Source organism: Eublepharis macularius, chromosome 17 (genome assembly GCF_028583425.1).
Source record: "Eublepharis macularius isolate TG4126 chromosome 17, MPM_Emac_v1.0, whole genome shotgun sequence".
Lineage (NCBI taxonomy): Eukaryota > Metazoa > Chordata > Lepidosauria > Squamata > Eublepharidae > Eublepharis > Eublepharis macularius.
The window spans coordinates 22,478,601-22,492,239 of record NC_072806.1 but is presented as its reverse complement, the minus strand read 5'-3'; the positions used below and the strand labels follow the sequence as shown (position 1 = coordinate 22,492,239).

The window sequence follows — 13,639 nt, the reverse complement described above, 5'->3', positions numbered from 1 at the left end:
GCGTGGGCAAGACCAGCTTTGACATCCCCAGTCATCCGCTTGCAGGGACAGGAGGGTGATTAAATCCATACCCGCTCTGTCTCCCTTCCTCCCACCAGTTCCTTTGTGCCAACAGAGGAGGAATGATCGGGGAATTGTACTGAAACTGGCATGCCAACTCTCTGGCATTTCAGAGTGTCCAGCTAGGTTCTGGGAGACCCAGATTTGAAAGCCTGCCATGGAAGCTTGTTGGGTGACTTTGGGCCAGTCACACACATTCAACCTAACCTACAGGGTGGTTGTGAAAATAAAATGGAGAAGGGGAGAATGTGTAAGCATCTGAGCCCCCTTTGGGGGAAAAAGTGGGGTATAAATGAAGTAAGGTACGCAGAGTCCTTTTTCTATCTTGTCCCACGGGCTTAGGGGGAGTAATGCTGTGCCCACCTCCCTTTTGCCTCACATCAGCTCTGTAATTAGGTTAGACCATGAGAGAGTAATTTGTCCAAGGACCTCTCAAAGAGCTTTGCCAGGGATTTGACCCTTGCCTGAACAAAGCACTGCTTTTCTGTTTGGAGGCAAATAGGTGTCATGGGCATTAGAGTAGATGCAGAAAAGAGTAGCTGAGGGATCCAGAGGTAGGAGACACTTTCCCAACAAAGCAAGGTAAAAAAGGGTTTGAGTCTTTTTAGATTAGGGGGAAAAGAAGGCATTGGGGGATTTGGTAAGGGCGTATAAGAGTAGGTATGTTGTGGAGAAAGCAGGAAGAGACATTTTTCTCCCTCTTGTACTGTCCTAGAACCCAGGGCACAGACAAAGAAAGTACTTTGCCACACAAGGCATGGTGATGGAAGTCACTGCCAGACAATGGATGCTGGGTTAAAAGAGCTTTCAAAGGGCCATTAGAGAAATTCATGGAAGAAGGCCTCACCACTTGCTGTTAGCCCTGATCGCTTAACGAAACAGCCGTGTTCATAGGCTGTGCACCTCAGAATATTGATTGTCAGGAAGCAGCAACCAGCGGAAGCATCGCCCTCTTTGTCTTGCTTGGAAGCCTCCTGTGGGCATCTGCTCATCCACTGTGGGGAAACAGGATGCTGGAGTAGATGGACCTTTGGTCTGATCTAGGCAGTGGCTCTTTTAGGTTCTTGTGAGATCGCACTCTTGTCTAATGGACCGTGTATGTTTTTGCCATTGGCCCTGGGGTTTGTGTTTAAAGTGGCCTGGGTTTCTTTGCAGGAGACAATCAGCCTGGAGCCCATCCATTTTCTACAGTGTCACAGTAAAGGAAACAATAGGGATGACTTCAAAACCCAGCTGTGGGCCTGTGTTTTTGAGCCTCCACTGGACTGTGGGACAAGAAAAGGTGAGTGTTGGATGGAGATCCAGAAGTGTGAATGCCAGAACAGGTAAGGAAGGTGTTTTATATTGCTAGCCCTGCATGTTTACATCTCGAGGGATGGTGGCGCACAGACACATGATTGGGAGTCCTGCTGTTTGGTTCTTTAACATACTCTGGATTGGATCCAGCCAGTTTTTTTCCACTGGTGAAAAAGGGAGGAAGGGGCCCCCTTTGATCACCCCAAAGGCTGCATTGGGGATCATGGGATCTTTATAGATAAAAACTGTTTGGGATGGAGGCTGTAATATTGCTTAAGTATGTGCTCCCATGTATTACCTGTTGCTTTAAGAATGACCCTACTGGGTACTTCTATGTTACCTAATGTCAGTCTCAGAATTGCTTATGCTCTTTTTCAGCATTTCTTCAACTTTGTATTGGATTTTTGCCAATGTTACGTCTTTGTGAACTTGCATTTATTTATGGCTTGTTTATTGAAATGTCTCTGATATTGACTCTGCTAATTTCACACTGTGATCCGCCTTGACTCTCAGTGAGAAAGGCAGACTATAACTGATATAAATAAAACTGGCAGGAGCCACTGATTATCTCACTTATTGGTTAGATCTAGTCGATCTTAAAATAGATCTTGTAGTTCCTTGAAGTTCAGTTGACGCATCATGAAGTAACTATGTCAGTTTCACAGCACGATATAGTTGAGATGTCAAAGTGAGCCACTGAAAAGTGGGGCTTGATTTAAGGATGGAGGAAATCCACCCCTCACCTCCTGGAGGTGTTCAGACAATATATTTGCCACATCACCCAGGCAGGTGACTTTTCCCTGATAAAAATGCCACATGAATTGAGCTTTACAGCAAACTCTAAGGTTTAATTTGTTGGGCAGACAATTGGAAGAAAGCATAGTGCAAAGGATTCTGACATCAACCAATATGGATGTCTTGTGGAGCTGTTCCAATAGTGCTCGGTATTCAGTGTGTAAGTAGTTGAGGAAAAACATTTAAAATCTTAGTTCCAGGGGCACAATACATTTTCTGTGTGTAAGAAAAACATTGTGTTTGCTGCGACAAATTTCTAGTCAGTGTGCAAAGACAGCTGTAAATATGAGAGGCTTTGTGACCTGGTAGACAAAGCACAGTCCGTATCTGTCTGACTGGGACTAAATAAAAACATGCAGGTCAGAATCATCACGTCTCCAATCTTGCAGATCCAGTGGTGAGCTCATCCAGGACAGCGGCTACCTGTGGCGGGGACTCGGTTTGTCTGGTTGACTGTGAGACTGGCATTGTCTTGAAAAAGTACAAAGTGACTGGAGAGGTAGGAAAGAACCACCATATTGTGTATGTGGCCAAGTATGAGCATCAGTTGGCTTTGCTGGCCAAGGAGTGGAAGTGATGTCTTACGATGGGCAAAGGGGATGCAAGCCGGAGCCCCGTGTAAAATTCTGCACTGCAGATCATTTCAGATTGCGCTGTTAGAATGAAATGTGCAGAATGAGCCCCTTTTCCTCCTAGCTATTCGTGTCCAGAATTTGGGTTTTAAAAACTGTTTGTAGAAACTGCCTGTACATTTTCAGGTAGTGGAGTGGCTGTGGAGTGGTGGGGGATCCAGTGTGAGGAAAGATTTTAGCTTCCACTTGTTTCAAAGCTCTCTTGCTTTTTAAACCACGAGCTCGTGTAGCACAGCACTCTAAAATCTGTCACTTTTTGGTGTTTAAAGTTTGATCTTGCCTGTTCTGCAGTCTTTGAGCTTGCAGCAGCCAGCCCCATTCAGTAGTTTCAAACATCACCTCAAACCCATAGTTCAGATCTGTTTGTCTGCTTTCATTTTCCGTCTGCTCCATGTTCCCATTTCAGGGGCCCCTGTATCTCATAGGCAGCACATGGGGGCAACCTAGCAACTGGTGCTCATAGAGATTCCATTTCGGCCATCAAATTAAGCCCTGCCATTAAGTTGTCTAGTCTTCTTTTAAAGACATTTACATTACCAGCCACCATGATTTTATTTATTTATTTACTTACTGACTTCATTTATAGCCTGCCTTTCTCCCCAGTGGGGACTCAAAGTGGCTGACATTATTCTGTTTTATCCTCACAACAGCCCTGTGAGGTAGATTAGGCAGAGAGTGTGTGATTTGTCCAAAGTCACCCTGTAAGCTTTCATGGCAGGGCAGGGATTTGAATCAGATCCTAGTCTAGCACTCTAACCATTACACCACACGGGCTCTTTCACTTGCATTCTGTGGCGGTGTTGCACAAGTTCATTATGCATTTTAAGAAGAAAGACTTCCTTTTGTCTCTTCTCTTGGACATCACTGGTATTATGGGGGAGGGACAAGCTTCTAGTGGGTGTGCTTAAGATTCATACAAGCTTTGTATAAATATATTGTCTTCTGATATTTTATGTAATTTTATAGTGGCTTGTTTGCTGTCTTAGATCTTTGTATGCCATTAAAGGTATTTGATTGCGTTCTGGAGAGGGAGAAGAAGCTATATCTATAGTTTGGTATTTGAAGCTAGGTATTATATTCGCTTATGGAAGTCGTACTCTGCCTTTCTCTTCTTAAAAGCAGCTTTGAACCAGTTTGTACTCCAGATAAGATGGCCGGTCTGTTTGGCTGTTTTAATCCAAAGCATGCATTTCGATAGAGCCCAAACCTCTGTTGGTTGCATATGTTAACAGTCTGACCTGGTGCCTCTTTCCCCTCCACTTTTTTCAACAGGATTTTTTCACTGTTGCATGGACAACCCTGACAATGGTGACCAGTGATGGGCGCAAAAAAAGGCACAATGTCTTGGCTGCTGCTGGGAGGCGAGGAATCGTGAAACTGATTCACGTGACTGCTGATTACTGCTATGGGGAAATCAAGGCCCACAAAAAGCCCATCGCTACTGCCTGCTTCAGTCCAGTCAATGAGACACATCTCTTCAGTAAGTCTCCTGCTCCGGGGTATTCAGGCAGCCCTTGGCTTGCCTCATACAAGTAGGGGACAACTACCTTTGCCTCTTCTGTGAGCAAGGCAGTTTCTTGCTGCAGTTTTAGAGTCTGTACGAGGGAGCTTTGCAGATCAAAGGAAGTCCCAGGCACAGGGAGAATGGGCCCCGGAGATGCTGCTAGGAGCCAGGAGCAGCCTTTAATCTACAAAATTCCCTGTCCACATAAACCCCAATCCCTGCCCTTTGGCCACTGCTTTTAGAAGTAATTCTACATCCCCAAGCACATCCCTACAAGAAGAAAGGTGTACTAGATGGGTGCACTCAGTGCCAAATACTGTGATGTCACAAAGGTGGTATGGCTGGGGCAGAGGAGTATACTGTTGGCCGTGTCTGTGGTACGATCTTCAGAATACGATCCTGTGTCGGTATGTAGGATCAGATGACCTTTCTGTGGGCTCAGTTGACTGAGAACTTGACATGACTGGGATTTTCTCAGCAATAGATCTCCATGTACAACTGATTTTAATGGAACTTTAAACTTGGGATTTGAGGTGGTAATATTCCCCATTTTTTCCCCAGATTGGGTGGCTGAGGCTGAGGTTACCTTTCCCTAGGCTCCCTAATAAATACCTGCCACACATTCCTCAGCTTAGTATGACTGTGCAGTGCAGCTCGTTGAAGGATGCTGACATTTAAAAATACCATCTAAGGTGAAGTGTTTGGTTATAAACACGAACCACGCTTAACCCTCTCGTGCTCATTTCAGCTTCATCTGGTTTTGAATCTCCACTTCACCATAAAGCTCACTGGGTGGCTTATGGCCAGTCACACACACAAAGCTATCTCACACGGGAGTTGTGAGGATAACATGGAGGTGGGGGGGGACCAATGCACACCCACCTGAGCTCCTTGAAGAGAGGTTTGGGCTAGAAATGTGATAGGTGGACAGGGACTAGGTGTGAGCAAGTAAGGACAGGGAAGGGCAGGAGTGCCTTTACGTTTTACTACTTCCTCACCAGTCTGTGTGTTCTCTTTTGTTCTCACCCCCCTTCCCCTTCCCCAGCTGCCTCCTATGACAAGAAGATATGCGTGTGGGACATCGGAGTGCCAGACTGTGACTATAATTTCAAAGAAAGGTAAAGATATAGAAGCTGCTCTTCAGGCCTATGGATGTTAACCTGTGCAAGTTTTACCTTTTGTGTAAAACTGCACCCCAAGAAGGGATCTTTGAATCTTGTGTGGGAAATAATGCCTCTAGGAAAAAGGAACAGGACACCAAAGTATAATCTGCTAATATTAGGTTTTATTTGTTGTACATTACTGGTCTCTTTTTAACACATCAAAGAAACCTTCAAAATACACCATTCTTCCCAATGCAAAGGACACCCCAAGGAATGTAATTAAAATTCAACCTGTCTGGCCCTGTGATCTTACCAGCCCAAGAGAAAAGACAAGGCAAACAAGATGACTGGTTTTTGTCTGCTAAGAGTCAGTCATGTTGGAGTCCTCACAATAAGCTTGGTTCCTCCAGGAAGGTGGGTTTATCTGAAAGAGAGAAAATGAGGAAGAGATTTCTGGAGCCTCTCTCTGATTCTCTCTTGGCACCCCTAGTTCTTTTATACCTTTTTCATGGGTCCCCCTCCCATCCAATTGCTTGAGCCTGATGTCCAAGGATGTCAGCACACTGTTGAAAGCAAACATTCCAGCAAAGTAAGTTATACAACCAGTTCTGAATTTTTACCAGCTCGTTGTTGAGGACTTCCAGGTGTTTTAAGGTCATTCGACCCAGGATTTCACCATAGAAATCACCATCATGAGATGTTCCCCTGTCATCTTCAGATTCAGCCACTGCTCTTGGCATGGACATTTAGGGAAATTGCATCTGAATCCCCCCCCCCAAATCAATTTCACATCATTTTTCAATATTGGGTCACATTGCCCTTTTCTGGCTTCCATTAAAATGCCAGAATCTCAATTCTTGAAGGGTCATGGGTCACTTTCTAAGAACCATTAAGCAACTTGGTTTTTCACGCCAGATGGACTTCTTCGTCCGTTAAACAGAACATTAAATTTTAAATTTGGTTCAGGCCTCTCCTTGGGTTCAGGCCAGACCTGTCCAAAACAATCTTTCCACTACAGAGCCTTTAAGGTCTTTCGACTATTAAAACATGGATTTAACAAATATATGTGAAATATGTTCATTATAGACCCTCTACTTATGTTAAGACTACGAACAGGATGTTTTAAAACATGGGAAAGGGTTTAAATAGAAGATAGATATCCCAAATCACGCTGAACTCACTATCATGCAGTCCTGCGACAGCCTCATGGACATATTCAATCATTTTAGGACCGTAGAAGCTAGAAAACGTCTTCCTAATCTTTCAGTATAACTTAAATCACTCCCCTCACCAAAAGAGATCTGCAACCTGTCTAAAACCTTTAAAGGAATTTGCTTTTCCCATCTTGGCTGTCCACTCACCTGTATTGTCAAACTTCTTTCCCAGCGGTTCACAGCTGTTCTTGATAATTTGTTCTGGGATCTCTGTCCGGAATTTGCATCCTGTCTTTTTCCAGCAAATTTCTCAGATACAGAGAGTGTTTCTCCTACAGGCCTGCTGATAATCCCTGCAGGAGATTGAAAGCTTATAGATTTTATAGTCTAAGGTGGAGGGATGAACCACTAATGGGCAGCGGGAACTCAGATGTGTTTTGCTTGCCAGGCAGCTGATGGTGCTGGAGACGGTGGCCACACCTTTACGGATTGCTCTCGTTCCCTCTTGCCCAGACCGGTACTTAGTGGCAGGTTGTGAGCAAGGCTGCTTTGCCTGGGATATTAGACTGGATGAGACGCAACAGAAAAACAGGTAAGTTGTAAGTTTTCTTTTCAAGAATGGGGAGGAAGCACTGTAAACAATTCATTTACTTGGTTGTTGTGGATTTTCTGGGCTGTATAGCCGTGGTCTTGGCATTGTAGTTCCTGACGTTTCGCCAGCAGCTGTGACTGGCATCTTCAGAGGTGTAGCACCAAAAGACAGAGATCTCTCTGTGTCACAGTGTGGAGAAGATGATGTCAGGCAATTTATATCCACTCAGGAAGGTGGGTTTGGGATGAGTCATCCTGTAAGAATTTCCCAGGGTGTGGAATGCTAATGGATGGAGGCTTCGCTGTATCTTGAGGAGGTTCTTTTGCATATGGATTGGTGCTTGATATGCTAATCTTCTCTGCAGGGCTATTGTAGTGTGTAGAGTCTTTTGTTAGCCTGGTGTTTTTCAGGACAGGAAACCATGCTCTATTCATCCTTAAAGTCTCTTCTTTCCTGTTGAAATTGTTCTTATGCTTATGAATTTCAATGGCTTCCCTGTGCAATCTGACGAAGTAGTTGGAAGTGTTGTCCAGAATTTTAGTGTCCTAGAATAGGATACTGTGTCCTGTTTGAGTTAGGCTATGTTCAGCCACTGCAGATTTTTCCGGATGGCCAAGTCTGCAGTGTCTTTCATGTTCTTTTATTCTTGTATGGATGGTACGCTGTGTGGTCCCGATGTAAACTTGTCTACAGCTGCAGGGTATACGGTATACTCCTGCAGAGGTGAGGGGGTCTCTACTGTCTTGCTGATCGTAGCATCTGTTTTACTTTTCTGGTGGGTCTGAATACTGTTTGTAAGTTGTGCCTTTTCATAAGCTTTCCCATCTGATCAGTGATTCCTTTGATATATGGCAAAAACACTTTTCCTGTGGGAGACTGTTTTTCCTTAGTTGTTTGATTAATCCTTGGTTTAATCGCTCTTCTGATTTCATTTCTGGAGTAGCCATTTGCTTGAAGTGCGTGGTTTAGATGATTAGTTTCCTCATTGAGAAAGTGTGGTTCACATATCCGTCTTGCACAGTCTACTAACGTTTTTATTATGCCTCTTTTCTGTCGAGGGTGGTGATTGGAGTTTTTGTATAAGTACCGATCCATCTGAGTTGGTTTCCTGTAGACCTTGTGACCTAACTGAAAGTTTGCTTTGCCCTGCAGAGAAGATTAGCATATCAAGCACCAATCCAAATGCAAAAGAACCTTCTCAAGATACAGTGAAGCCTCCCACCATTAGCATTCCACACCCTGGGAAACACTTACAGGATGACTCATCCCAAACCCACCTTCCTGAGTAGATATAAATTACCTGCCATCATCTTCTCCACACTATGACACTGAGAGATCTCTGTCTTTTGGTGCTACACCTCTGAAGATGCCAGCCACAGCTGCTGGCGAAACGTCAGGAACTACAATGCCAAGACCATGGCTATACAGCCCGGAAAATCCACAACAACCATTGTTCTCCGGCCGTGAAAGCCTTTGACAGTAATTCATTTACTTCCATAGTACTTTTCATGGATTAAAACAAACAGCCCCCAGTTGTTTCCAAGCTACCTCACAGGGTTGTTATGAGAATAAACTGGGCTGAGCAAGTGGCCTAAAACCATCTGCTGAACTTTTAGAGCTTATTTGGGGGCCAGGATTTGCTGAATGCTGCCAGATCTCCAGCATGGTACTTTGGACAATGTTCTGCTGCAGTCCTACTTTTCTTTTCCCACAATAGTTTCTCCTCAACTATTTTATTTTTATTTAAAACCCATTAAAGCTGAGATCAGTAGAATTTTGAAGAGTTGGAAAAAACATCTTTCAAATGATTCATCGATCATCACCTCAAAAACTAGCTAAGATTTATCACTTATGTTCTGGCAAGAGTTGTTTTTTTAAAGTGTAATAAGGCAGGTCTTTTTCATTTATGGTGGATGTGTTCCCATGCTGTGGACTATTGGGAAAAATAGCTAAAGCTATGATAAAGTTTACATATTAATGTACCTTTGTTACCTGAAGTATTCTTGCTGAATGATGTTGCTAATGTGGAGAAGCAATTTCATGATACTATTTTGAATTTAATTACGGTAGCTAGAATGGTTTTTGCTAGGTACTGGAAGGAGGTATAAATGAGTGATTGCCAAAGTTTTTAACAAAACTTTTATTATGATTAGACTAACTTTTTTGCAAAGAGAAAAAAAAATAATTTAATTTAAACATGCTGGGTCCTCCTGTATATCGCATATTGAAATGAGTGCATACATTATCTATGTTTTATTAGTTTATTAGTTTAACAAGTTTGAAAAAGAATAAAAGCATTAAAAAATTAAAAATTGGAAGAGTGGGTTACTTGAAAGGTTTGTTTCTTTTGCCCACTCTTTTCCCCATATGATTGTGCTCTTTCAATATTTCAGATCTCATGAAGTGGAGTTTCAGTTCCCGGATGATAAGGGGGATGAGACTTCTTCCCACCGGGTGGATGGCCTGGCCTTTTTGAATGAAGACATTGTGGGTAGGGAATCCACACCCAAATAAGTTTTTAATTCCTGCTTGTATAATCATGTTTTTGAAAATTGGAACTTAATTGCCAAACAAAATTCTGCATCCAAGTTTGCAGCAGAGTGATAAAGAACCAGAGATAATTTCTTTCAGGGAATTAGTTTGTTAGATTAGCAGTGCAACCCAGAGCAGTGCTCAGTGCTATGTATGACCAAGCCCATTGAAGTCACTGCAAATAATATCCAACAGACAGATCCCATCCACCTTAGTCGTAGTTAAAATCAAGGGCAGACAGGATGGACTCCACCTGGCCCCTACCCAATAACATAGGCACCAAGATGAGAAGAGAATTCTCTAGCCCAGATGCTGCCACAGAAAAGGCCCTGTCCCCAGTAGTCACACCCCTAAGCTCTGAAAGCAGGTCCCCTGGAGGCAGCCCCCCCCCCAAATGCAGGAAAATTTGCAAGTGGTAAGAAAATCCAGGTGCTTTGCATGTGCTGCTAAAAGACCCTGGCACAGGTTCCTCATGGGTTCATCACCATCCCGTCTTATATCCAGAGGAGTTAGCTGTGTTGTTTCTGTAGTTGCAAAACAGTAGAGTCCAATAGCACCTTTAAGACTAACCAACTTTATTGTAGCACAAGCAACATAACCAGTTGTGAGAAAACAGGGGAGGGGGGATGGAGGCAGCCACCCAGGGTGCTCCTGCGCCCATCGGGCAGGTGGAAAGGCGGGTGGGGAGAGGCAGCCTCCCAGGGTGCTCCTGCGCCCATTGGGCAGGTGGAAAGGGGAGGAGGCAGCCTCCTGGGAGGAGGTGGCCACAGACGGGAGTAACTCTCTGCTTATCCTCTCTAGGGGTGCGCTATCGCACCTGCCCTCTGGGATAACCAGTGAGTCGTCTGGAACACTCTTACTCAATTATGTAGTAAGATAAGCTTTTGAGAACCACAGCTCTCATTGTCAGATGCATCTGACGAAGAGAGCTGTGGTTCTTGAAAGCATATGCTACAATAAGGTTGGTAGCAATGGAGGCTGCATGGAGTGTTTTTGGCACAAGGTAGAGAAAAGGAGACTCAGTGACTCAATTCACTTCTGAAGGACTCGTGATCTGTCTCAGCATGGGATAGTATTGTCTGTCCAAGCTGCTCAGCAAAAGAGCGATACATATAGACTGCTAACATTCTTTGTACTGCAACAGGTGGGGTGTATTTAAAAGGAATTTCTTCATTTACCTGCATACAGTTTGAAGGCTCTGAAGCCCCTCCCAACTACCCCTCATTTCTACGATTTCACCGTGCATTGCATACTCACTTTCAAGCCCAACTTTTGCAACCGTGGGAGCCTAGAAATTTGGTTTGAAAAAAATAAACATTTTAAGATTTATTTTTTTTTAAAGACAACTCTGAGTTAGATGGACCCATGGTCTGAGATACAGGGGAGCTTCTTATGTCCAAATCAGTTTCAGCTTGATTTTTGCTTAGATTTGGGGGGCGGGGGGGTAGGAATGTCTTTTTCTGGCCCTTTTAATCCTAGACAATACTGAAACCAGAAGCCAGCTCAGAAGACAATGATTAAAAACTCTACTTTAAAAATAATTATTTCTTGGGTAACAAATGCCACATTTTGCCGTGAATGGCTAAAGAGTGGACCACTAGAGATAGCACTTTTAATTTGCAGACCACTTTACTACCTTTATTTAATATGCCCTCACCACTGCCTTGCAAATGCCCCCCCCCTAGTACCGTTTTATAATTGAGAGACTGAATTAGCCAAGGATTTGGAAGAAGCAGGATTCTAATTGGGTTTATGAGACTTAATTCAGCTCTTTCTCCAGCCATGGGATTGTAGTAGTAAAAAGTTACCAAAACCAACAGACATCTCATTTTCTAAGAAAAGATGTTCAAGTAGCACTGCCTGTTTCCCTCTCTCTCCTCTGCAGTTACCAAAAGTTCTAAGGCGGGGTCCATAAACCTTTGGAGTTGGAGCCGCTCTTTCAAAGAACAGAGAAAGGGGTCTCGGAGGACAGTGCCAGCGGTCATTCTGGCGGAACTGGAATGGTCCTCAACAGATCTGCCTTACCTCACCCTTAGCACGTGCCCAAGTAAGTGGCAACTTCTCCACTTCTACGAGTTGCATCTTTAAGAATTCTTCAAACATTAAGAAATCTTTCTGATAGTGTACACTTTGATTTGGATGTTTTGGCTTTGTTGTGCTTCTGCAGCAGAGGAGTACGTCTTCTGTGGCGACGAGAAAGGAAGTGTGTGGCTGTATGACCTCAGTAACCACTTGTCGGCTCTCAATGCTGCCAAGGAAGATCGTGTGACCAAGAGAATAGGACCCTCACAGGTAGGGAGATTGTTCATCTTCAGGGGGGTTGTGTCTTGGGCCTTGCTCACAGTTGCCACAGACTTCCAAGAATTACCTACACATTTAATTTAGAAAATAGCTCAAAACAGTTTTGGGCAACTGAAGATGCCTTGTTGCAAAGCAGTTTCCTCGGAGCAGTCACACGAGCATTTCTGGTTTAGTTTGTATTTTTACATCTTTGCAGCACCTGGTGCTTGCAGCTGGCATGCCAGGTAAGTAGCATATGGCTGTTTGGGATGGCTCAGATTTTTTAAAAATTACTTCAGACATCAGAGTTGTGGAAAAGGTACTTATATGATCCAAAGTACCCATATGCTGAAAGCACCCAGTTAATTACTGAATTACAAGTGTGGTGTGGCATTTTCCCCAGAGGCAGTGTGTTTTAGAACAGCAATTATACAAAGGTAACTTCTACATCTGGCACAATAGGGTCAGGAAGATTTCCCTCTATGATACAGAAAGGACAGGTCTACCCTTGTTCTATGCCTCTAACTACAGTCAACCTATTGGATGCCATCAGAAGGCACCAAATTCAATTTCCTTTGGGCTAAGTTAAAAGAATGGTGCCTGCTTCACATATAAGCCTTCACAGATGGCCAGTATAGAAACCCATATGCACAAGCTTTCCACAGGTCACAGCCCAAGTATTCTTTAAAAAGAACATGCAATCGCTTATTTCAGCAAGACGTTTAAGGATTTCCCTTGCAGGCTGTGTGCTCACAGTGAGGCTGGGGGGAGAGAGAGAGAGAGAGAGAGTACATGATTATGACCTCCATACTTGGTTTAGAGTTTATTTCCAGCTGATGAGAGAGGACTTTATTTCCTCTGTTTAAAACACATTAGTGTATATAGTTACTGGAGCATGTAAGTCGTTTTTAATGGAAATTATTCTAGAAATGCATCCATCCAGTTCGCTGAACTACAGCCTCCTGTTCGTGCGAACATGCACAGACTTAGGAGGCACCCAGCCCTCCTTTCTGCCTGATAGTCCTCAATTATCTTGGCTTCCTCCTTCTCCCTGTGAACATGGACAATATATATAACAGCATACAGCCTTTGGTGGCTGCAGAAAACGGTGTCATGTGCATGAAAAAGTGTAAGCAGCAATGCAACTATCGCCTGTCCACCTCCTTTTACTCCACCCAGGTTCTTAAGTGGCCAGAACTGAAGGCAAATGGAGAACCCTTGACAGACGTCTTGGTGAACAACGTGGTTGCGGACCCTTCCTTCACTTACCTGGTTGCTCTAACCGATGTGAACATTGCTGCGATATGGAAGAAAGCCTAGCTGGCCTGGCTTACTCCCCACCCCCCCCTTCCCAGGAGAGGCGCCTCATTTTTCGTCCTGTTTCAGTAGTGCAGTATTTGTGACCGTTCACGGAGAATAACCAGAAGGGGAAATTTTAAGTTCATGTTATCAATGCAAGAAAAATCAACAAAAGGGGTTGGTTAGAACTATGTCTTGTTATTGCCAATACCTGCATCTCTTAACTGTGAGTTTGCTTCATTGGTGTATTACGTGTATTTGTTTTATAGAAAGACAGTATTTAATAAAACTTGATACCAGATCATCTCTGTTTTTTTAAGAAAATAAAGTCAGAAAAAACAGATGGCCAGGAAACAAGATGTACTTTATTTGGCCGAGGCATGTATCCTGCC

The 13,639-nt window shown here is 43.7% G+C and overlaps 1 protein-coding gene across 2 annotated transcripts in view; it reads left to right on the top strand.

Moving 5' to 3' along the window:
* LRWD1 (leucine rich repeats and WD repeat domain containing 1) overlaps positions 1-13,548 on the top strand; it is a 41,230-nt gene extending 27,682 nt beyond the window's left edge. For both annotated transcript variants that reach the window (XM_055001398.1, XM_055001399.1), the window contains exons 8-16: positions 1,216-1,342; positions 2,541-2,650; positions 4,056-4,263; positions 5,333-5,405; positions 6,993-7,136; positions 9,530-9,627; positions 11,554-11,715; positions 11,836-11,960; positions 13,128-13,548. In XM_055001398.1, the coding sequence (XP_054857373.1) occupies positions 1,216-1,342; positions 2,541-2,650; positions 4,056-4,263; positions 5,333-5,405; positions 6,993-7,136; positions 9,530-9,627; positions 11,554-11,715; positions 11,836-11,960; positions 13,128-13,268 (1,188 nt within the window). In that variant the 3' untranslated portion in view covers positions 13,269-13,548. The remainder of the gene's footprint in view (positions 1-1,215; positions 1,343-2,540; positions 2,651-4,055; positions 4,264-5,332; positions 5,406-6,992; positions 7,137-9,529; positions 9,628-11,553; positions 11,716-11,835; positions 11,961-13,127) is intronic.
* The last annotated feature ends 91 nt before the right edge of the window (positions 13,549-13,639 follow it).